General features: G+C 35.1%; 1 protein-coding gene across 6 annotated transcripts in view; it reads left to right on the top strand.

Annotated features, from left to right (window-relative positions):
- The window catches only part of Acsl4 (acyl-CoA synthetase long chain family member 4), a 90,672-nt gene that overhangs the window by 35,343 nt on the left and 30,985 nt on the right, over positions 1-24,344 (top strand). For 2 of the 6 annotated variants that reach the window (XM_046420793.2, XM_058571624.1), the window contains 7 exons: positions 4,335-4,865; positions 5,094-5,271; positions 7,016-7,125; positions 14,848-14,986; positions 17,951-18,101; positions 18,859-18,982; positions 22,863-22,934. In XM_046420793.2, coding sequence (XP_046276749.1) covers positions 4,515-4,865; positions 5,094-5,271; positions 7,016-7,125; positions 14,848-14,986; positions 17,951-18,101; positions 18,859-18,982; positions 22,863-22,934 — 1,125 coding nt within the window. In that variant the 5' untranslated portion in view covers positions 4,335-4,514. The remainder of the gene's footprint in view (positions 1-4,334; positions 4,866-5,093; positions 5,272-7,015; positions 7,126-14,847; positions 14,987-17,950; positions 18,102-18,858; positions 18,983-22,862; positions 22,935-24,344) is intronic. The other 4 variants (XM_046420796.2, XM_058571627.1, XM_046420794.2 and 1 more) reach the window with 2 other exon arrangements.

Here is a 24,344-nt window from a genome sequence, read left to right as displayed (position 1 = left end):
TGGTGTGCCTGAAAGAGCACTGGGTGTTCAGTTTATGCTGTACAATTCATTTGCTTCTCTTTAAGATTAGAGATCAGAAAATATCAGTGGTTTGAATACTCAGCTGAACAGGACGTTCTAAGGAGTCCCATCAGGGGCTATTACAGCCTCCTCTACTTGAGCAGCTCTGCTTTTTATTTTATCTATATTTGTATTTTCTCATCCATGTAAATTTTATTCAAATGGATGATCCATGACTCCCTCACCATGACCAGAAAAAAAATTAAAAACTTTGAAACTAAATGATCTCTCTGGTCTCCCCTCACTTGAATGTCGTTTGAGCATTGCCTAGTGTGTGCATTTAGTATGTCTCTGTACTAAGCACTGAAAGTATGTAGAAGGTATTTCCCTTCCTCCAAGACTTAACAATGAATACATATAATAGATTAAATGTATGCAACATCATGAATGACTAAAAAACATACAATGAAATTTACATCCAAATAAATGATGAGCTTTTTAAAAAAAATTTTTAGTTGTAGTTGGACACAATACCTTTATTTATTTATTTATTTTTATGTGGTGCTGAGGACTGAACCCAGGGCTTCACATGCACTAGGCAAGCACTCTACCACTGAGCCACAACCCCAGCCTCCCTGAACAATGAGCTTTTTTTAAAAAAAATTTTTTAGTTGTAACTGGACACAATAACTATTTCACTTATTTATTTTTATGTGGTGCTGAGGATCGAACCCAGGGCCTTGCACATGCTAGGTGAGTGCTCTACCACTGAGCCACAACCCCAGCCCAAATGATGAGCTTTTCAGAAATTGATTTCTACTTCTTTGTATGTCTTTGGCCCCAAGTATGACAATTTTTCATTTGAGGGTGGGTTAGTATTTAAGGAAATTTTAGATATTTGAAGACGTATTTTTTGTCTTCTAATATTGTCCCTGAGAATTTATATATCCAAACAAGTATTTTTAATTTTGCTATCTTTTATATTTCCAATAAGAAGTTATGTTTTAAAAATTAAGTATGTAAGTTAGCTCATTGTCTTATCTTTCAAGTTTTATGAAGGGGAATTACCAAATCTTTGTTATAAAAAAGAGGTATTTGGGTTTCACAGAGTTGAGGACTGCTAGTCTGTGCTGCATACTTAGGTGCCCTGTTTTATGGAAATGATAGTAATACAATGAAGTATCAGATTGAATGGTTGATAATATAGGAACCTAGAAAAGGGCAAGATTATTGTAGACTTGAGTAGTCACGGAATTTCCAGTGAAAGAGAGGACTGTATCAGGGGATCTTGTGTATATGAAGGCCAGAGGCACTATGATAGACACTTGACATATCCTATCTTGAATAAATGAATGACCAGACTTGTCAGATTGAGAAAGCAATTTCTAGGTGTTAAGTGTGTAATTGAATTTAAAGTTGGAAGGTGTTTTAGTCAGCTTTTTCACTGCTGTGACTAAGTGACCCAACCAGAATAATTGTAAAGGAGGATAAGTTTATTTGAGGGCTCATGGTTTCAGAGGTCCTAATCCATACAAGGCAGGCTCCAATATTTGGGGCTTGAGGTGAGGCTGAACATCATAGAGGAAGAGAGTGGCCGAGGAAAGTGGTTTATATGATGATGGGGGTGGGGGTGGGGCGGAGAGAGAGAGAGAGAGAGAGAGAGAGAGAGAGAGAGAGAGAGAGAGAGAGAGAGAGAGAGAGAGAGAGAGAGAGAGATTCCACTCTCCTGATTCCTGTTACAAAGTATGTACCCCATAGCCACACCCCCAATGAACCACTTCCTCCAGCCACACCCCACCTACCTTCAGTTACCATTCAGTTAATCCCATCAGGGATTCTACTCTCCTCCAACCTTAAATTGTCTCACACATGAGCTTTTGGGGTACACCTCACATGCAAACCATAACAGAAGGACTTTTCTGTCTAGGTCAGAAATTCTTAATTCAGGGTTGTTGTCACACATTCAGGTTCATGAATTGAAATCAGGGAACTTATCCGCTGGAATTGTCTATATAATCTGCAGATCCTTCTGTGGGGAACAGGATTCATAATTCTCACTGAATTCTCAAAGGGCCCATCTACTAAGAGGTTAAGGCTTACTGATCTAATTTGATCCTGAATCAAGATGATTTGCTCAAGTTTACACAGCCACTTGGTGTCAGAGATGAGGTCTGAAACCCAGTGACTTCTAGTTTCATGTTCACTTCACCACACTCAGCTGAAGGACATGAACAAAGGCATAGGCAGGATTAGGTTACCATTTTGTACTAATCAATGTAAAAACAACTAGCATGCAGTCAATTGAATTAAGACTAGTAGTCTGTTTGCATAAGTTGCAGAAGGATGTGCTTCAATTTGTCTTTGAAGTGAACTAATATTTTAATTTTCATAGTTGAACTATACCTTGCCACTCACCAAAATAGCTTTTTTACCCAAAGTCTGACTCCCTACAGGATAATATTATCCCTGAGAATGTTTTTGTCCTTCCTTTACAAAGGCATGGTTTTTCTTAACCTGCATTGGTCCCCGTTTTTTTGCCTAGTCAAATCAAAACTACTTTGCTTAATCTGTCATATCCTGTACTATCATAGTCTATTTAACCAACCTATACCCCATCCCCTAAAGTCTTCTTATTCCCACTTCATTTTTCGTCATGGGATTTCCTTATCTCAACCGCCCTTCATTCTTCCTCCATCTACAGATGCCTAACATAAGGTCTAGCTTAAATAAATATAATCCCTACAAAGACCCTTGTAGTTACTGTTGCCCATTTTGCATTTTTTTCAACTCCTTTTACTTTTACTGCACACCACAGCACTCTGTTACATATTACCTCAGTGCTCTTCAGTGGAAATTCTTCAGTGGTCACCTTGGGAGTTAGATTCCAGGAGGTCTGGAGGGAGACTCCCAGACATCTCTAATTCCTACTTTAGCCAAAGCAAATCCAGTTCATTATTAAATATGGGCAGTTTGTATATAAGTTTTCATTTGAACAAATGGTTTAGCTGTCCCTCTTCCCCCATCCTCCAGATTTTGAATAACACTGGATCTTAGGTGCTAATTGCCTCAAGTGTTAAAACACAATAGGTGAGGGACAGGATTTAATGCTGCTTCAGACTTGTACTACTACTCCCAAGCAACTGATGCAATTTTGATTACAACGTGGGTACTTGGGAAATAATTTTACAATTGCTCCCATTTTGGGAATAGGACATAGTGTTCAACATTATTTCAGAAATTTACCTTAATGAAGAACTCAGAATAATATTTCTGGGTTGTTCCTTAAGAAATTAACCTAAATTGTGCTCATCCTCTCTTTGGGACACAAAACCTAATCTAATCTAATTTAAAGCTGTCTTGTTCATATACACATATTTAGAGAAACCTCATTATTGGCATACTCTGCCCTCCCAAATTTTGGTCAAACTTAAATATTGTACTCATGTATTTGCACCAGCTTTAGTGTTACCCACCTGTTTTTGTTGACTTTTTCATTGCTGTGACCAAAAGACCTGCCAAGAACTATTTTGGAGGAAGAAACATTCATTTAGTGCTCATGGTTTCAGAGGCCTCAGTCCATACATATCCTACTTTCATCCTCAGGGTCCAGAGAGAGGCAGAACATCATGGCAGAAGAGTGTGGTGGAGGAAAGTGGCTCAGGGCATTGTAACAAGAAGCAGAGAGAGAGAGCTCTACTCGACAAGGACAAAATATAAATCCCAAAGTCATGCCCCTAGGGACGCACCTCCTCCAGCTACAGCCTACCTGCTTACAGTTACCACTAACTTAATCAACATCAGGAAATTAATGTGCTAATTAGGTTAAGGCTCTCATAACCTACTCATTTCACCTCTAAACATTCTTGCATTTTCTTACTCATGATTTTTAGGAAATACCTCAAATCTAAACCAGAATGCAATCTGACTTATAGAATGATGTGCAGAGTACCAGTACACCTAAAAACTCAGAAAACATTAAATTAAAGGGCTGGGGTTGTGGCTCAGTGGTAGAGTGCTTGCCTCGCATGCATGAGGCACTGGGTTCAATCCTCAGCACCACATAAAAAATAAATAAAATAAAGTTATAAAACTACATATTTAAAAAACATTAAATTAAGAATTTGGTGCACTGAAAAACATTTATTGTCTTTAATGACTGAAAAATGAAAAATGCCAATCTTTCAGACCAGTTATTTCAGCTCTCTGTATTAAGTCAATTATATAAACTAATAAAGACCTGAGTATTTAAATCAATTGTGCTATCAACTTGTTAATACTTTTATTTTGTTTTTTTTTTTCCTGCTTTCTGCCTGGTTCATTATCTTCACCTACAGGTGTACTTTTTTGTCGGCTTCCAAAGATTACTAACTTTTATCTGTATCACTAAAACTGAACTGCCTTGGCTCTACTGCTACTTTTATTGCTGCTTCCATTATTGCCTTCTTCAGCAAACTAAGGCTTTCAGAAGCCAAAGAATAACAAGAAATAAGCATCATTTTAGAAGCCTTTCCACTATGAAACTTAAACTAAATGTGCTCACCATTATTTTGCTGCCTGTCCACTTGTTAATAACAATATACAGTGCCCTTATATTTATTCCATGGTATTTTCTTACCAATGCCAAGAAGAAAAACGCTATGGCAAAGAGAATAAAAGCTAAACCTACTTCAGACAAACCTGGAAGTCCATATCGCTCTGTCACACACTTCGACTCACTAGCTGTCATAGACATCCCTGGAGCAGACACTCTGGATAAATTATTTGACCATGCTGTATCTAAGTTTGGGAAGAAGGATAGCCTTGGGATCAGGGAAATCCTAAGTGAAGAAAATGAAATGCAGCCAAATGGAAAAGTCTTCAAGAAGGTAAAGCATTTTTATTCTTTTAATTTTTTTAAGGAACTTCATTTTTCTTTATCATAAATTGAGGGAATTTTAAATATGCTGCCATTCTGTTACAGTACTGTATAAATATCAAAAGGCACTTTTCATGGCTTCTGGATATTTGCTTAAGGGCATTGTGCACTTTGAATGCTATTGTAATTACTTATTTGAATAAATATACTAATATTAGAGAATGTCTCACTTTAACAGTTAATTCTCGGGAATTATAAATGGATGAACTATATCGAAGTGAACCGTAGAGTGAATAACTTTGGTAGTGGACTTACTGCATTGGGACTGAAACCAAAGAACACCATTGCCATTTTCTGTGAGACCAGAGCTGAATGGATGATTGCAGCACAGACCTGCTTTAAGTACAACTTTCCTCGTAAGTGCCCTATGTTTTTTTTTTTTTTTTTTTTTGGTGTGGGGTGGGTGCTTTGCTTAAATGTGAAAATTGGTCCATAGGCTGGATATATAGCTAGCTCAGTGTTAGAGCACTTACTTAGAATGTCTGAAGCCCTAAGTTCAATCCCAGCACAATACACACACACACACACACACACAAAAACAATTGCTTTGAGATGCTCCTGTTTTCAAAGTAGGTCATCTGAACTGGTAGTGTAGCTCAGTGGTAAAGTGCTTAAAATCATGCTTAAGGCCCTGGGTTCAGTCCTCCAGCACTACAAAACAAATAAAAGTAAAAACAACCCGCCAAAAAACTTTGAAACAAAATAAATGCTCTTTAGCCTTTCTTTTGCATGAATTATGTCTATAAAATGGTATGTACTATTGTGACTAAAAGATGTCCAATAACTCCTGTCAAAGATAGTACCTTGTACAAGCTAGTATGAGAATTGGCATCTTAATGGGTATAATGTGGAATTTTACTTTTTGATTGGAAATGAATTATGCCTGAAAGGTTTAGGATTTGGGGGTTTTGGTTTTGTATATACAAAATGATTAAGGCAACAACAACAACAAAAAACATTGCTTAGGATAATTCTAGTTCATTGGTTGACTTAGATGCCTCTTATTTGACTTATTCCATTTTGCACATGAAATTGGTTTGTAACATCTTGAAAACTGGTATTAGAGATGTTAGATGGAAAGTAAAATTGGGTATGTTTCTGATATGTAAGCATTTTTTTTTGCCATTGTGCAAGAAATTTTTAATATTTGAGTCCAGAACAATGTCTTGCCACAAACCAAGCACTCCATTGTTTTTTGAGTGAAATAGAATATCCTAGGTTTAATGTAAGAATCAGAGTTTGTATATCAAACAAAAATAGATAATATGAAAATGATTCCATATGTACCCATAACCCAACTTCAATCATCAACAGTGAAAAGTGGCTATAATTAACTATGTTGATGTTTCTGTTACCAAGAGCTGAATTTCCATGTCAACTTTAGGTTTAAGTTTAGCAGATGTCCTTTGATTCCACCTAAACTTGTTTTAAGTTTATATTATCTTTGTGTAGTGGCTGCTAAGGAATAGAACTCCTTTGCCCCTTTAGGTAAGACATAGAAGTCACTAATCAGATTAGAAATTGGACCCACTGAAAAAGCTTCTTGGAAAGAGTGAGAACATTATTAGTGGCTAATCTTCTGACATGAGATTCCCAAGCTTTATCAAGAATGGATCTGTTTGGGGGAACCATGACCAATAAAAGTATGTGGCATAAGGGAGCTCTTGCTGGGATAGCCCTGACCTGAGTTAAGAGTTTGGCCAGGACCTGATGGCCTTGAACATTATAGTTGACTGATTTTTGATGAGTTATGACACTTCTAGTATTTCTGGGTTTGTTCGGGTTTAGAAAGTTAGAGTGGGTTGGGGGTAGAGTGCTTGCCTAGTATGCATGAGGCCCTGGGTTTTATCCCCAGCACTGCAAAAAAAAAATTTATCTATATATATGTATGTATGTGTATGTGTATATATATATATATATATATAAAAAATTCCTGTGAATTTGTAAGGATAACTTTGGGGTATTTGGGAGACTTTGAAATAAAATTAAACTACGAAATGCATTTATGTCTTTTAGTGTTCATATCATTAAGGACTGACTTAAATATTATCTTTCTAGTAAGTGTTTATTATTTAATATTTGTTTTTTTTAATTACATAGTTGTGACTTTATATGCCACACTTGGCAAAGAAGCAGTAGTTCATGGACTAAATGAATCCGAGGCTTCTTATCTGATTACTAGTGTTGAACTTCTGGAAAGCAAACTTAAGGTAAGTATGAAAGTTTCCTTTTGTAAACTTTATTTTTAATACATAAAAATACCAAAATTATTTATATTCATGGGGTATCATGTGATGGTTCAAAACACATATACATTATGCAGTGTTTAAATCAGTTTAAATTTACTGTTTCCTCAAACATTTCTTTATGGTGAAAACTTTCAATATACTTTTTTTTCTAATATACTTTGTTCTAGCTTTTTGAGACACATAAAGCATTATTGTTCTCTGTAGTCACCCTGCTATGGAATAACACACCAGAACTTCAGGCTCCTATCCAACTGTAACTTAGTGTCCATTGTTAAACCTCTTCCCATCCCCCCCCCCCACTTTTCCCTTTTATTATCCCTAGCCTCTGGCAAATACCATTATATTCTACTCCAAGATCAACTTTTTTGGAATCCACATGTGAGTGGGTTCATGCATTATTTATCTTTTTGTACCTGGCTCATTTCATTTGACATAACAATCTCCATTCTATCTATCTTATTGTGAAGAATAGAGTTTTCATTTTTATGGTTGCATAGCATTCCATTGTGTATGTGTATCACATTTTCTGTATTCATTCATCCACTGATGGACACTTAGGTTGTTCTATTTCTTGGCTATTATAAATAATGCTGCTATGACCATGGGAGTGCAGGTGTCTCTTTACCATAATGATTTCACTTTATGTGGACATATACTCAGTAGTAGATTGCCGAATAATATGGTAGTTCTGTTTGAGGAACCTCCATACTGTTTTCCATAATGGCTATACTAATTTATATTTCTATCAACAATGTACAAAGGCTCCCTTTTCTTCACATCCTTGCTAGCATGTGTCTTTAGTTTTTCTGATAATAACCATTCTAACTGATATCTCATTATGACTTTTATTTTCATTTCCCTAATTATTAGTGACGTTGAACATTTTTCATACACTTGTTGGCCATTGTATATCATCTGTTGAGAAGTGCCAATTTAGGTGTTTTGCTCGTTTTAAAATTTGGTTATTTGTTTTTATTCTCTTGAGTTTTTGGAATTCCTTGTGCATTCTGGATATTAAGCCCTTGTCACATAGTTTACATATATTTTCTTCTATCTTATAGATTGTTGTTTCACTCTGATGATTGTTTTCCTGCATGTAGATACCCATTTTCCCCAGCACCATCTCTTTTCTTTTTTTATTAGAGCACTATAATTATACATTAGTACTTGGGTTCACTTTGACAAAATCATACATGTAAAGAATTTGTTTTTAATCCCCGTCCCTCCTTTTTCTTCCTTCCTCCCTCCCCTATTCTCCTTCCTCAAATATACTAATCTTGTTTTTACTTCTTTATTTGTTGAGAGCCACAGCCGAAGGGGCCCCAGCAAACTTCCAGCTGCCAGCAAACTTCCAGCTGCCAGATATGGTTAGGTATCAATCCTCTAGGATTGACTCCAAGATTAACTTGTGGTAAAAAGGTCACACAATTTTGACATTGTTTTATTATTTGTCTAGCTTGTTCCTTAGTTATTTTAAAACGCTTTTGTAAAGTATTAGCATTGACATGGAACTTTTTATGAAAATTTATAGCTTCTTCTAGTGTAGAGAAAATATGTATGTCATGTGTAGTTTTATCTGCTAAATCGTTGCCCAAACTAAGGGCTCCAGGCAATCCTGTATGTGCCCTGATATGTCCTATAAAGAATGGATCTTTTCTGTCCCAGATTAGACTTTGTATAGTGGAAAGCAAAGAGAAAACAGTAGAGGAAGGGGAAATCCTACCAGCATCTTCAAGGGATACTATAGCATTAACTATATACTGACTATCGGAAAATAAATTAAATACAGAATCTTTAAACATCACAAAAGCTTGTAATACTGCATTAAGCTCTACCTTTTGAGCTGATTGTTTGGGTACTAAAAATGTAAAAGTTTGATCAGGTTAACTATTGCTGCTGTACCATTATTTGATCCATCAGTGAATATATTTGGAGCATTCATGATAGGGGTTTTTCTTGTCATCTTTGGAAAAACTACAGGATGCAATGACCAAAAAGACAATAAAGGATTAGATGGTAAGTGGTTATCAAATGAAACATTAGATTTGCACATGATTATTGCCCAAGTATTTAACTCATTAGCTAACTCATCAATTTGATTCATAGTATATGGAGTAATAATTTTATTGGGAGAAATTCCAAACACTCCCTTTGCTGCTTTTATTCCTTTGAGTATTAATTGTCCTACAGCCTCAGGATACCTAGTAAGAATAGTGTTAGGAGAATAAGATAAATGTATCCATAATAATGGACCTTCTTGCCAAAATACTCCTGTAGGAATATTTTTTGTTGGTAGTACAATAAATAATAAAGGCAAACTTATATCAATTCTATCCAAATGCATATTTTCCATATATGTTTCAATGATTTTTAATGCCTTTCTTGCTTCAGGCGTTAACATTCGGGGTGAATTTGGATCTGATGGACCTTTTAGGATATCAAATAAAGGTCCCAACTCTCCTGTTGGTATACCTAAATAAGGCCTTATCCAATTTATGTCTCCCAATAACTTTTGAAAGTCATTAAGTGATTTGAGTTGATCTACTTGTATTTGAATTTTTGGTGGACGGACCATGGTTGAGGATAATAGAACTCCTAAATAATTAATTGGAAAATTTAATTGTACTTTATCTAATGCTGTCTCTAGATTATAATTTTTTAATAAGTTTGTAAGTGTGGCATAACATTCTAGCACTGTGTTTTTATCTTTGTGCGCTAGTAATACATCATCCATATAGTGAAATATTTGTAGTTCAGGATTTTGATTTCTAAGTGGCTGGATTACTTTGTTAACATAAATTTGACACATAGTTGGGCTGTTAGCCATCCCTTGAGGGAGTACTTTCCATTCATATCTCTGATCAGGACCTTCATGATTCAGTGCAGGGATAGTAAATGCAAAACGTGGACTATCCTCAGGGTGAATTGGAATTGAAAAAACACAATCTTTAATATCTATAACTAAAACATACCAGGTTTTTGGCAAAGCAGACAATTGAGGAATCCCCGATTGAGCAGGTCCCATAATAACCATTTCATTATTAATGGCTCTTAAATCTTGCAGTAATCTCCATTTACCAGATTTCTTTTTGATGACAAAAATGGGAGTATTATGGGGAGATACAGAAGGTTGTATATGTCCTTCCACTAATTGTTGTTTGACCAAGTCATGGGCTGCTTGTGTCTTTTCTTTAGTCAGGGGCCACTGAGGAACCCATACTGGTCTTTTTGATTTCCAAGTAATTTTTATTGTCTCAGTGGCCCTTTCTGAAAATCTCACCCATGTCTGTCTGTTCCTTGATCTATTTGTATTGGTGCTGCTATACCTTGTTCTTGTTTTTCTAATCTTTTTCCTTTCCTAAAATCTTGTCTAGCCATAATAGTGGGTGCATTTTGGTTGATGTTATTTGTTAATGTCAAACCTAATTGATCTAGGACATCTCATCCCCATAAATTTACGGGAAGATGATCCAATACATATGGCTGTATAGTTCCTGCACATCCTTCAGGATCCTTCCAATCTAATACCATTGCACTTCTATGGGGATTAGTCGCCACTCCTAGGCCTCGAAGCATTTGAGTGGCTTGTTGTAATGGCCAATGTTTTGGCCATTCTTGACGAGAGATGATGCTAAGGTCTGCGCCTGTATCCAGTATCCCATTAAATTCATGTCCTTGAATATTTAGTTTTAGCATGGGGCGAGAATCTAAATTTAAAGAAAGCATATCCCAATCAACACCTGTGGAGCCTAATCCCTTGGAACCTCTTTCTATAGCACGACTGGAAAATTTATCATGTAGGCTGGGTATCATTAGTAACTGTGCTATTCTATCTCCTGGTGAAATTACTGATATACCCTTTGGAGAACTGGCTATAATTTTTATTTCACCTTCATAATCGCGATCAATGACCCCAGGACTTATCATAAGTCCTTTTAGAGTAGAAGAGCTGCGTCCCAATAATAAGCCTACTGTTCCTTTGGGAAGAGGTCCTTTTACCCCTGTGGGAATGATTTGAACTCCCATCTCTGGAGTTAGTACTGCTCTGGCGGAGGCGCAGATGTCCAACCCTGCGCTCCCTCTGGTTTGTCTGATGAGGGATCTGATGGACAATGTGTCCTGGGCACTACCCTGATGGGGTTGCTGGGTTCCTCCAGTGCTCCATATATTTGTGGTTTTGGGCCCCGGAGCATTGGGCCCCCCTGTCCATTTTTTGGCAACGGAGCCCGATGCCTTTCTCCATGATATCGTGGATAAACACCTGGTCCTTGTTCGTTTTTTGATAATGGAGTACCCTCTATGGTGGTTTGAGAATGGCATTCATTAGCCCAATGTCTCCCTCTACGGCAGACCTCGGAGCTACTCATTGGGGGACTCTTTTTGGCTCCGCCCACGTGACCCAGCCAATCAGCCTCAAGAGCAGGAGGAGTGGGGGAGGTTGAGAGGCTTGTGGGAAGCCGGTGGTGGCAGTTGGGCTCTGAAGGTTTTCCTGAGGAGCTTTTTTGTTTGGCGTGTGTGGTTCTAAAAATAAAGTTCGTTTCTTTTGAGAAGTGGCTCCTGAATCGTGCCCAGCCAGACTGCGGCATTTATTAACTTATTTTTGATTGGTGCTTTTTACATATACATAAAGGTAAAATTCTCTTTTGTGTGTGTGTGTGTGTGTGTGTGTGTGTATAAACATGATTCTGTTAGATTCCATTCCATATTTCTTCCCCTTTCCCTTCCTTCCTCTCTCCCTCTCATTCTCCTAATTCACCAATCTTCCCTATATCCTTGCAATATCCCATCCCCTCTCCCACTGCCATCTTTCCCTTATTTTGCTCTATCTTCCACATATGAGAGAAAACATTTGACCTTTAGATTTTTCTGAGTTTGGCTTATTTCACTTAGCATGATGTTTTCCAGTTCTAGCATTTATTGCAAATGCCATTTTTTCATTCTTCTTTATGCTTGAGTAGAACTCTATTTTATATATATATATATATATACACACACACACACACACACACACACACACACACACACACATACACACACACACATCCTATATCCTTGCCAGTATTTGTTATTATTTGTTTTCTTGATAAAATTGACATTCTAACTTGAGTGAGAAGAAATCTTAGTGCAGTTTTGATCTTCATATCCTTTATTGATAGAGATGTCAAATGCTATTTCATATATTTGGTGGTTATTTATGTTTCCTCTTTTGATTTCTGTTTAGTTCTTTTACACATTTATTGATTTTTTTTCTTTTTGGTATTGAGTTTTTTGGGTTCTTTATATATTCTGGATATTAATCTGCTATCAGAGAAGTAGTTCCAGCACTGTTTCTTGAAAAGACTGTCCTATGTGCTCTTAGCACCTTTGTTGACAGTTGGCTCTAGGTGCTTGAGTTTACTTCTAGGCTCTCTATTTTATTCCATTGGTCTATGTGTCTGTTTTTATGTCAGTGTCATGCTGTTTGGATTACTATAGCTTTATAGGATACTTGAAAGTAGATAGTATGATGCTTCCGGCCTTTTTCTTTTTGCTCAAGATTGCTTTGGTTATTCAGAGTTTTTTCATTTTTCCATACAACATTTTCATAGGGATTGCATTGAATCTCTAGATCACTTTGGGTTGTGGACATTTAAAATTTTTTTTTTAGTTGTAGATAGACACAGTACCTTTTTTAAATTTTTATTTTTATGTGGTGATTAGGATCAAACCTACTGCTTCACACGTGTGAGGCAAGTGTTCTACCTCTGAGCTACAACCCCCAGCCCCAGTATGGACATTTTAACATTATTGATTCTTTCAATCCATGAACAAGGGATGTCTTACCATTTATTTGTGTCCTCTTCAATTTCTTTCACTAGTGTTTTATAATTTTTATTGTGGAGGTCTCTTACCTCCTTATTTAATTTTTGTATGTATTTAATTTATTTGGTAGCTATTTTAAATTAGTTTGCCTTCTTGATTTCATTTTGAGATAATTCACTACTGGTGCATAGAAATTCTGCTGATTTTTGTATGTTGATTTTGTTTCCTGCAATATTGCTGATTTCATTTATTAGCTCTATTTTTTTTTTTTTTTTTTTTTTTTTTTTTTTTTTGCTGATTGTGGAGTTTTGGGGGTTTCCTGTATATAAGGTCATGATAGTGACAATTTGACTTCTACTTTTCCAGTTTGGATGCCCTTTATTTTTTTCTTTTCTCTAGTTGCTCAGGATAGGGCTTCTAGCACTGTGTTGAGTAAAAATGATGAAAATGGGCATCCTTGTCTTGTTCCAGATTTTAGAAACCTTTCAGTTTTTCACTGTTCAGTATAATTTTAGCTGTTGGCTTATCATAAATGTTCTTTATTATATTGTTGTGTGTATATTATATGCCTAATTTGTTAAGCAGTTTTATTATGAAGGGATTTTGCATTTTATTGAATGCCTTTTCTGCATCTGTTGAGATGACATGTAGATTTTGTCTCATTTTTGTTGAAATGGGTGCACTATGTTTTGGTTTCCATATGTTGAAACACCTTTGCATCCCTGGGTTGAATCTCAGTTGATTCTCTAATGATCCTTCATATTTCTGTGGTGTCAGTTGTAGTATTTCCCTTTTCATTTTTGATTTTATTCATTTGAGTCTCCTTTTTTTCTTAGTCTATCTATGAGTTTGTCTATTTTTCTTATATTTTTGGAACAAACATCTCTTGGTTTTCTTGATATTTTATATTGTTTATTTAATGTCTATTTCATTTTATTTATGCTCTTACTTTTTAATTTCTTTCCTTGTACTAATTTAGGAATTGTTCTTATTTTTCTAGTTCTTTGAGATACAGTTATCACTTGATTATTTGAGCTCTTTCTGTTTTTTTAATATAGATATTAATTGCTATAAATTTCCCTCTTATTACTGCTTCTGCAATATCCCATAGATTTTAGTATACTATGTGTTAATTTTCATTTGTTTAAAGACATTTTCAGGGGATGGGGATGTGGCTCAAGTGGTAGCGCGCTCACCTGGCATGTGTGCGGCCTGGGTTCGATCCTCAGCACCACATACAAACAAAGATGTTGTGTCCACCGAAAACTAAAAAAAAAATATTAAAAAATTCTCTCTTTCTCTCTCTAAAAAAAGACATTTTCAATTTCCTTTTTGATCTCTTCCTTGATCAATTTTTGTTTAAAAACAAGTTGCTTACTTTTCATGTATTTTTAGATTTTTTTTCATGTATAGATTTTTCATACATTTATAGATTTTTGCTTTGTGGTTATGATGAAGCTTACAAAATTTCTTTTCTTTTCCACCAAACTATTTTAAAATGATATCAACTTAGCATTATTATAAAAAAGAAAAAGAGAATATATACTATAAGAAAACTCTACACTGCTACTTCTTTCTTTCCCACATTTTGAATTTTTGATATCTAATATTACATCTTTTTATATTGTCCATCTCTTAAGACATTAGTGTAATTATTTTTATATTAATTGTTTTGTTTTGTAGTTTCATCCTGAAGATAAAAGGGCTATGTACCATATTTAAAATATAAAAGCATTCTACTTTCTGTGTATATTTGCTCTCAATAGTGAAATTTTCTTTTAATTCACCACAGTCTTTATGGGTTGGACTGGAAAATGTTCGATTATTGAGTTTTTGTTGCAGGCCCAAATTCAATATCTGGGTTTTCTTTCTATTCAACAGACTGCACTGTTAGATATCAGTTCTGTTAAACACATAATTTATGTGGATAATAAGACTATCAATAAAGCAGAATACCCTGAAGGATTTGAGATTCACAGCATGCAGTCAGTAGAAGAGTTGGGATCCAAGCCAGAAAACTGTAAGTAAAGCAGTTAAAATAAATTCATTTTCTATTCAAGGTTTGTCATTTCATAGGTTAGGAAAAAAGTGACATGAGGGAAAACACTAAAGATTTTTTATTAAAAAATCTTTTTAATTATTTAAAAACTGTCAAAATATATATGATTAAGATTTTTTTCTCCCTTTTTCCTCAAGAGGGAACCATTGTTTAAAATTTGCTAAATAGTTGAGTTGTAATAGATGGTTAGACTTTTGGCAGTTTTTGCCAAACTGTTTTTTTTTTTTTTTTTTTTTTTGGTACCAGAGATTGAACCTAAGGGTGCTTAATCACTGAACTACATCCCCAGCTCTTTTATTTTTATATATGTATTTGAGACAGAGTCTTGCTAAATTGCTTAGGTCCTCGCTAAGTTGCTTAGGGCCTTACTAAGTTGCTGAGATTGCCTTTGAACTTGCAATCCTACTGCCTCAGTCTCTTGAGCTGCTGGGATTATAGGTTAATAATCCGGTAATTATAGGATCATGCCACAGCATCTGGAAAAACTTTCCTTTTTTAAAAAAGTAGCTTACAAAACTCTTCCATTTTGAACTCACAAAAAGAAAAGATCTTGGGCTTTTCATTCAATAGTTTTTAAAAAAATTCTTAATACTAGCTATCTTAATGATGTCTCAGAGGATCAAAGATGTTCACCAAGATTAATGCTTTGATTTATTCTGCCACTGAGGTGGTAGTTGGTATATCATTTAAAACTAGTAAATGTACCTTGTAGCAAATTGTCAGTCATTAGGAAAGAGAAAATTAATGCCCCATGAGAATAGTTTTCTTCTTGTGTTACATGTGAAGGTCATAATACTGAACTAGATGAGGACAGAATACATTTGGGAAGGAGAAAATATTGTTTGAACCTCTACTCTGTCTCAGAATAATTTACCATTAGAGAATTAACATATATTTACAATTACAGGTATAGATCATAGCTTACTTCCTTGTGTGGAAAATGACAGAATCTGTCTGAAATTTTATCCTACTTGCAAGTGAGCCTACCAAATTTCTTATAGACAGAAGACTTTTAGGTCAAGGATGAAGTTTTTTTCACCAACAACACTAGCAGTAGCTAGAGTATTATATTAGCTTTTGTATCATGGGAGAGGAACTCAGAGCTTAGGGAATCAAATGTTTTATTATCTTTATTGTACTGGACAGTAAGCACATGAGCTGTTTGCTCTCTTTAGAGAGACTATCTCTGTGCAAACATCCTTGAAAAAGTAGTTTGGAATAAAGTCTGTTCACAAATGTGCAGGAAACATGAGACCCATAACCATTATTTCTGAATATCAGGATGATCCTTCAAGATTGGGGTGCACTTGATTACGACAACCTGATTGGTAGTAATTAATCAGCAGATTACCAATTCCACTGATTAATTAAAGTATGTTGATAAAAAATTTAAGGGGATATTAGTCCTCATAGTTTTATTTGAGCAATAATGTGACAGGCCATCTATCTTACCTAGTTCTACTCTTCTCTAGGATACATATATTTTTGTGGTACTTTACCTGAGTAGACAGTTACTATTATGATGACACTTTTTTGAATGCTTATTCAAATTGGACATGCAGAAAGTGTCATGTTGTATGCTAAGATTGAGAGCTTAACATGTCTATTGCTGCTGCTTTAATTATTCATCAGAGGATATATACATTCTCTAATTTGCTTGGTTTATAAACAATGACAGTGGATATGTGTTTTGGTCAACTTTTTCATTGCTGTGACCAAAAGACCTTACAAGAACAGTTTATTTGGGATCATGATTTCAGAGGTCTCAGTTCATAGATGGCCCATAGTAAAGCAGGACATCAAGGTGGAAGAGTGTGGTGGAAGAAAGTGGCTCAGAACATCATACTAGTAAGCAGAGAGAGACTTCTCCTCTCACCAAGGACAAAGTATATACCCCAAATACAACCCCTCACAGACTCAGCTCCTTGAGCCACACACTACCTGCTTATAGTTACCATCCAGTTAATCTATTCAAATGGATTTATACACCAATTTTAAGGTTCTCATAACCTAATCATTCTACCTTTAAACTTTCTTACATTGTCTTACATGTGAGCATTTGGGGGATACCTAATATCTAAACCATAACAATATCTTTAAGAACATTAGATTGAGCCATTTTAAGTTAAACTGAGTGTTTCAATGGTCTATCTTGCTTTTTAAAATTTTTATTTTAACACGCATAAAATATTAATCATTTTTGCAAAGATATTTCTTTATTCTAATAATAATCATAAGCTCTTAATTCTAATGATGTATCTGCCATTCTTGGCCATTTTGATGTATCCTGGGGAAGGACAGGTAGCTACTGGGTTAACGTGATAGATTGTCTTAAAAATGGAAGCTCTAATGTGCTGTTTAAGTCTTTCATTAGAATTTTAAAATCATTTTTAAAATCACCTTAAAAATCTAATCTAGTAGTTTTCAACCACAGGGATCTATAAGAATCACCTATAGAGTGATGTAATCACCTATAGAGTGAATCACCTATAGAATGATATAGTGAATATAAATTCAGAAATGGGGTTTAGAAATAGAATTTTGTTAAAGCTCTTCAGGTGATTCCAATGCCTACCAGTAGTTAAAATCATGAGCTAGTCAACTGACTCATTTTTAGAGGTGGGAAAACTGAGGCTTGAAGAGTTTACACACAATAGTGTATACTGATTCTCCAAAGTCCTGGAAATCTTCTCACAACACTGCTCAGTATACAACACTGGGAAGAGGCATGAACAGATAGGCACGAACACACATATGCATCCAGAAAATGAACCAAACTGAGTTTGAAATTGTAATTGTAATTAACCAGAATTTTTGCTTTTGATGATCAATATACAGTATTATCATTATGCAGCATTGAATATATTATTGTTTAGTAATTTAACTTTTAAACTAAAAAAACATGGTGCTTTTTCATTTATTTAGCAACCATTCCACCAAACAGACCAACTCCTTCAGACATGGCCATTGTCATGTATACCAGTGGTTCAACTGGCCGCCCTAAGGGAGTGATGATGCATCATAGCAATTTGATAGCTGGAATGACAGGCCAATGTGAAAGGATACCTGGACTAGGGTAAGAGAGAATTATTCAACTTTATTTTTTGTAATACAGAGCTTGTGTTCAGCATTCTCTAAACTATATTAAAATAATAAAGTTATTGATGTATCTGATTTTAAAATTCCTTTTCAAACTTGGAGTGGAACCAGCATTTGACTCAGTTATCCCACTCCTTGGCATATACCCAAAGGACTTACTTTCAGCATATTATAGTGACATGGCTACATCAGTGTTCATAGCAGCTAAATTTGCAATTCCCTAAGCTATGGAACCAACCTAGGTGCCCTTCAATAGATGAATGGATAAAGAAAATGTTGTATGTATACACAATGGAATATTACTCAATCATAAATAAGAATGAAATTATGGCATTTGCCAGTAAACAGATGGAACTGGAAACTATCAAGCTGAGTGAAATAAGCCAATCCTAAAAAATCCAAATTCCAAATGTTCTCTTTGATATGCAGATGCTGACTCACAATAGGTGGGGGGTGGAGGTTCACTGGATTGGAGGGAGGGGTGTTGATGCGGGGAAGAAAGAGAGGCTAGGAATAGGACAGTCAGTAGAATGAATTGGACATAACTTTCCTGTGTTCATATATGAATACACAACCAGTTAACTCCACGTCATGTACAACCACAAGAACGGAAAGTTATATTCCATGTATGTATAATATGTCAAAATACATTCTACTGTCATATATAACTAAAAGAACAAATAAGAAAATGCCTTTTCAAAAGTGGTTAAAATGTTTCTTCTATTTTATTTTAGACCAAAGGACACATATATTGGCTACTTACCTTTGGCTCATGTGCTAGAATTGACAGCAGAGATATCTTGCTTTACCTATGGCTGTAGGATTGGATATTCTTCTCCACTTACACTGTCTGACCAGGTGACAAACTTTTTAGTATATTGGTGTTACAATATTAAGTTATATTGGGTGGCATACTACTTAAACATGAGTTATTTTAATTCAGTTAAAACTTTCTCTGTAACTTAAAAAATACTTGTTATGAGCAATATGTAACTACTGTAAACAACCTTGGTTTTGTTAGCATTGCTTCAGATACCTGTTTTTAAATTATTTTGAAATGAATAAATATTTTCATCTTTTCTTTTCCTATCAATTGTTTTTTACTCTGGAGAGCTAATGTAAAAAATATAAATATACTGAGCCTTTTTGACATATTAACCCAGGACCACTGATGTGTTCTTCTAGAGGAGATGTGGAGTTTTGACCCAGTATTCATCTGAATTTTCTCTATACTTGTGCTGTCCTAAACAGTAGTCACTAGCTGCATCTTTAAATAGAAATTAATTAAAATTTAAAAATTTACTTTTTTATTTTCAATAGCTACATTTCAAGTTCTCAATAGCTATGTGTGATCAGTGGCTGCTATGTTGGACAGAATAGATACACATTATTTTCATCCATGCAGAAACTTCTTATTGGACAGTACTGCAGTATCTCCAAGGACAGCCCTTGGCTTAGTATACTGAGTCAGGGTTCTCCTTTCTCTGTTATTCATGGCAACAAACCCAACAATGGGTATGGCTCACTCATGTCTTTTAAGCACATCTATTGTCCACAGTTCTGTTATATGCCTTCTTTGGAATAGTTGTGATAGAAAAGACTCAACCAGGTATAGGAAAAATAGCTACTAAGAACATTGTGGATTTCAGGGTGCTGAAAGATAAAGTAAGTGTAGGAATGACTTGACTCTGTGTGTAACTTTGACACTCCTGAGGACCCAGCAGTTATTTTTAGATCTCTGGCCAACAGTGCCTATTATTTGGGATCTGATGGTGCTAATAGTTAGAGATTGTATTACTTTTAACTTTTTTATAGAAATTCCTGTTTAGGGAGATTAGTAGGTTTGTATAGTAGTAAGGTAAAAAAAATTAAATAGATTTTTTTTCAGATTTATTCGGGATTCTAACCACCTTTATCTGTGTTTTGTTTTTTACTTTTGATGTATAACTTAAGGTGCACAAATATTAAATGTATTACTTGATTAAATTTAATGTACACAACATGTAGATTTCTCATCATTACCATCCAGAGCAAGAAAAAAAAGTGTTCTCAACATTGTAGAATTTCCCTGTTTCCTCTTAGTCATTACCACCCCACAAAGATAATTCAGTTTCCTTTTAAAGTGGTTTTTGCTATGAAGAAGAGTTCTGTTCCAACTAACTACCAACTTTGTACTTTAGAGGATACAACCTGTTTGTAAGAGGGGGTGCTGCTGTATTTAATTTAACTCTAATACTCAGCCCCAAATTAACCTTTAAAATTTGCCAAAATAGTAATAGGATAAGTAAACTATCAAATAAACTAATAAAACTTGATTTAGTAAAGTCAGAGTAGGCCTATGTATATACAGGGCTTAAATTATGGGAAACATTTTAGAAACATTTGTGATGATTTTGTTTTGAGATTCTAGTGGGAATTTCTTATGTTAAGAGACCTTATTAAAATGTGAAAACATGGTTCTGGGGTTGTGGCTCAGTGGTAGAGTGTTTGCCTAGCATGTGTGAGGCACTGGGTTCAATCCTCAACAACACATTAAAAAAATGAATAAAATAAAGTTATAAAAAATGTGAAAACATTTCCATAAGCTTTGGGTATGTTTTTTCCCCTTTGGGGAAGTTCAGAAGCCTAGACTAGCACCATTCCCCACCCCCATTTTTTACTGCCTTTCTAAGAACAATAGCCTCATTGTGGGGAAGGAAAAATAGTTGGATCTATTGCTGGTCTGACTTAGTTCTTGCTGTCTATTAGGCAAAGCTCTAGTACAGTAGAAGCCTTTTAGATAAATTCACTCCTACTTTGTAAATGAACTTTACTCAAAGATAATGAATCTTTATTTTAGTTGTAGATGAACACAATACCTTTATTTTATTGATTTATTTTTATGTGGTGCTAAGGATTGAACCCAGTGCCTGAAATGTGGAAGGCAAACGCTCCAGCACTGAGCTGTAACCCTAGCCCCAAAGATCTGAATCTTACTAGAAATCTAAATTTTAGGAATCATCCTCAAGTAGAGATTAGAGGCACCACATTTGAAGCTAGCAGATGATAGTGATGTTGTCATAACTGGGGTTACCGTTATCGTAATAAGACAAATGAACTGATAATACAGGTTGGGCACCCCAACCCGAAAATCTGGAATCCAGAATGCTCCAAAATGCAAAACTTTTTGAGAGTTGACATGATACCACAAGTGGAATATTCCACACCTGATCTCATATAACAAGTCACTATCAAAACACAGGAGCACTGAAACTATTGTATAAAATTCCCTTCAGACAATATGTAGTAAGGTGTGTATGAGATGCAAATAAATTTTGTGTTTAGACTGGGGTCACATCCTAGGGTATTTCATATATATATATATATATATATATATATATATATATATATATATATATAAAATGTGTGAGGATGTGCATGCATATGCATGTGTACACACATTCCAAAACTTGAAAATTTTATATCAGACATTTTTTGTCCTGAGGATTTCCTTCTTTCTTTCTTTCATTTCTAATAAGGGCTACTCAACCTGTATTACTATGAATAATAAAGAAAACATGAGGGGGCTAGGGTTGTGGCTCAGTGGTAGAGCACTTGCCTGGCATGCATGGACACTGGGTTCCATCCTCAGCACATAAAAAAATAAAATGATGTGTCAAAAAAAAAAGAAAGAAAGAAAAAGAAAACAAGGAATGGCTCCCTGTGACTCCTGCTTCTCTGGAACATCTTTCTATGGTAACAACTGGTCAGTAACACATGAGGGGCAGTTTCTACTTGAAGGACTGAAGAGCTAATTTTCTCTCTACAAAGTGGCTTTCCCATGCATGGTGTGCATGTGTGTCTACAAATTTCCACTAACAAGTGTGCACACACTTGCACATACATATGACATAGGAGTTGTTTTTTTTTTTTAATCTCCTTTATCTGTATTAAAGAAAAGCAGGAGAAAAATCAATTTAGTTTTACCAGCAGAACCTTATGTATGGTCAAGCAGGTGGTTCTTGTGGGTCACATGGCTTCTTCAGCGTTGGTTATCTTCTTCCCTGTATTAGCCATCTAAACTTACATAATAAACTGCATTTCAGGAGCTTCTTATTTTTAATGTATTTTGGTGAGTAATTTTATCAATTTTTCTAACTATTGATCTGATATTACTAATCCCAAATAGTATGTATGGATAAAAGAAGAAAGGAGGGGAGGGAGGCAGGGAGAGAAATACACATTTATATATATTTATATACACACACACCTCTCCAACTTGGCCACTGGCATTGTCTTCCTATTTTACTGAGCAGAATATTATCCAATTAGGATTTCTGAATGTTAGTTGATACTCATACTGATGACTTTGAAATGTGTCCTTGCTTATTCATTAATCAAAGAAAGTTGCCTTTGATTTTGTTTTATTGTTAAATTTACTTTAATTGACTTTTTTCGGAAAATGTACAAAAATGTAGTTTGTGCTATATTTTGATGGTACATTATTAATAAGAATCTTTGATTCCCCAAAACTTCTCATTCTTCCTTCCGAATCAGAGTTTCTCCTCTGTAGAAGGCTGAGACATGCTAGCAGCCATAATCTTCAGGATGAAGCACTAGATTGCTTACACTTTGGCTTTTTATAGCAGTAGAAGAACAAATTTCTTGTGTAGCTCTGTATTTGTTATTAATACTTGAGTTAGAACATTTTTTGCTAAGGTCGGTTTCCCTGATCATGATTATATTTTCTTTATTGTAGTCCAGCAAAATCAAAAAGGGAAGCAAAGGGGACTGTACTGTACTGAAGCCTACACTTATGGCTGCTGTTCCAGTAAGTACCATATATGAATATGAATAGAAGAGGATCCCTTGTATAATTTCTTGCTTACACTTTGTCTTTGTAAAATGTAATACTCTTAGATATATGCGTACATTTCAAAATAATTTTACTTTATTGAAATGCATTCCTTAAAAATCTTAGATATATTGGCAAGATGAAATGGCAAGCTTTTGAAATCTGTGTCTGTTAGTGTTTGCAGATCCTTGAAATTTGAGTGATGAAAATGACTTTGTTTCAACTACCTAGTTTGATAATTGGTCATAATATCTTAAGATAGGATAAACTCTAAAGATAATCCTGTTTAATCTTTTAACTTAAGAAATGGAACAAGGAGGTCTGGGGCTGTAGCTCAGTGGTAGAGTGCTTGCCTAGCACATGTGAGGCACTGGGTTCGACTCTCAGCACCACATAAGAATAAATAAATAAAACAAAGATATTGTGTCCATCTACAACTTAAAAAAATGAAAAAGAAAAGGAACAAGGAAACACTGGGCTGCCCTAGAGAACTGAGGCAGCATTTCCAATTTTATGGGGCTGATTAGTGACAGAGCTGAGTCAAAGATGCAAGCCTCCTGACCTTTTTATGTGATAAAGGACAACTGTTACTTTGAGATAGCTCCCATTGGAAAAAAAATGAATTATTCAAAATCCTTATGTGAAATATTACCTTTAAAAAAGCAAGATCTTGCTTTTTATAACCTTGGAATGATAAGTTTTGCAACATCTAATACATTCTTTCCAATTTGTGTACAAATATCTTCTAGCACTTTTGTACTTTGGAAACCCCAGGGAGATAGTATATTGCTACTGCTTATATTATGATTGGATTTTAAATCTTACTCTAATATCTTTCACAGCATTACTTTTTTACATAAGAAGTCTGACATTAGATAATGAAATGTTCAAGTTTTTCTAAGTATCACAGATGGAAGATATGTGGTCTTTTTAGCTTCTAATTCAAAATTAAAATAACCAAAGATTCAAATCTGTCAGAGAAGCCTTTGTCTTTTTACTTAGAAGAACTGTAGAATTCGGTGTTCTCAAAATATGAGAGATTTCTGACTAAAGACATCATGAAATGATGCTAAGAACAGCAAGTGAAGTACTTACTCTGTTCCGGGTTAATCCTCCTTAAGACTCTGCTGGGTGGGCCCTATTATCACTACTTTTTCTTATAAAGAATGAAATTTAATATTTGGTAGAATCAAAACTTGAACTCTAGCAGTCTGATTAAAAAATCTTCTAACCACTATGACTGTCTATTTAGGATAGTTTTGTATTTTGTTTTGGGAAACAATATATTGGCTTGACTACCTAAAGTACAGGACTCCCTCATGAATCTCAACGTAGGGAGGGGAAAGGGCCAAGGTATCAAGCCAGGCCTGATTTTAGGCCTGAAGG

This window comes from Marmota monax, unplaced genomic scaffold, assembly GCF_021218885.2.
Source record: "Marmota monax isolate L192 unplaced genomic scaffold, Marmota_monax_Labrador192_F-V1.1 WCK01_AAM20220418_F8-fsc00050, whole genome shotgun sequence".
Lineage (NCBI taxonomy): Eukaryota > Metazoa > Chordata > Mammalia > Rodentia > Sciuridae > Marmota > Marmota monax.
This window is presented reverse-complemented; position numbering and strand designations above follow the sequence as displayed.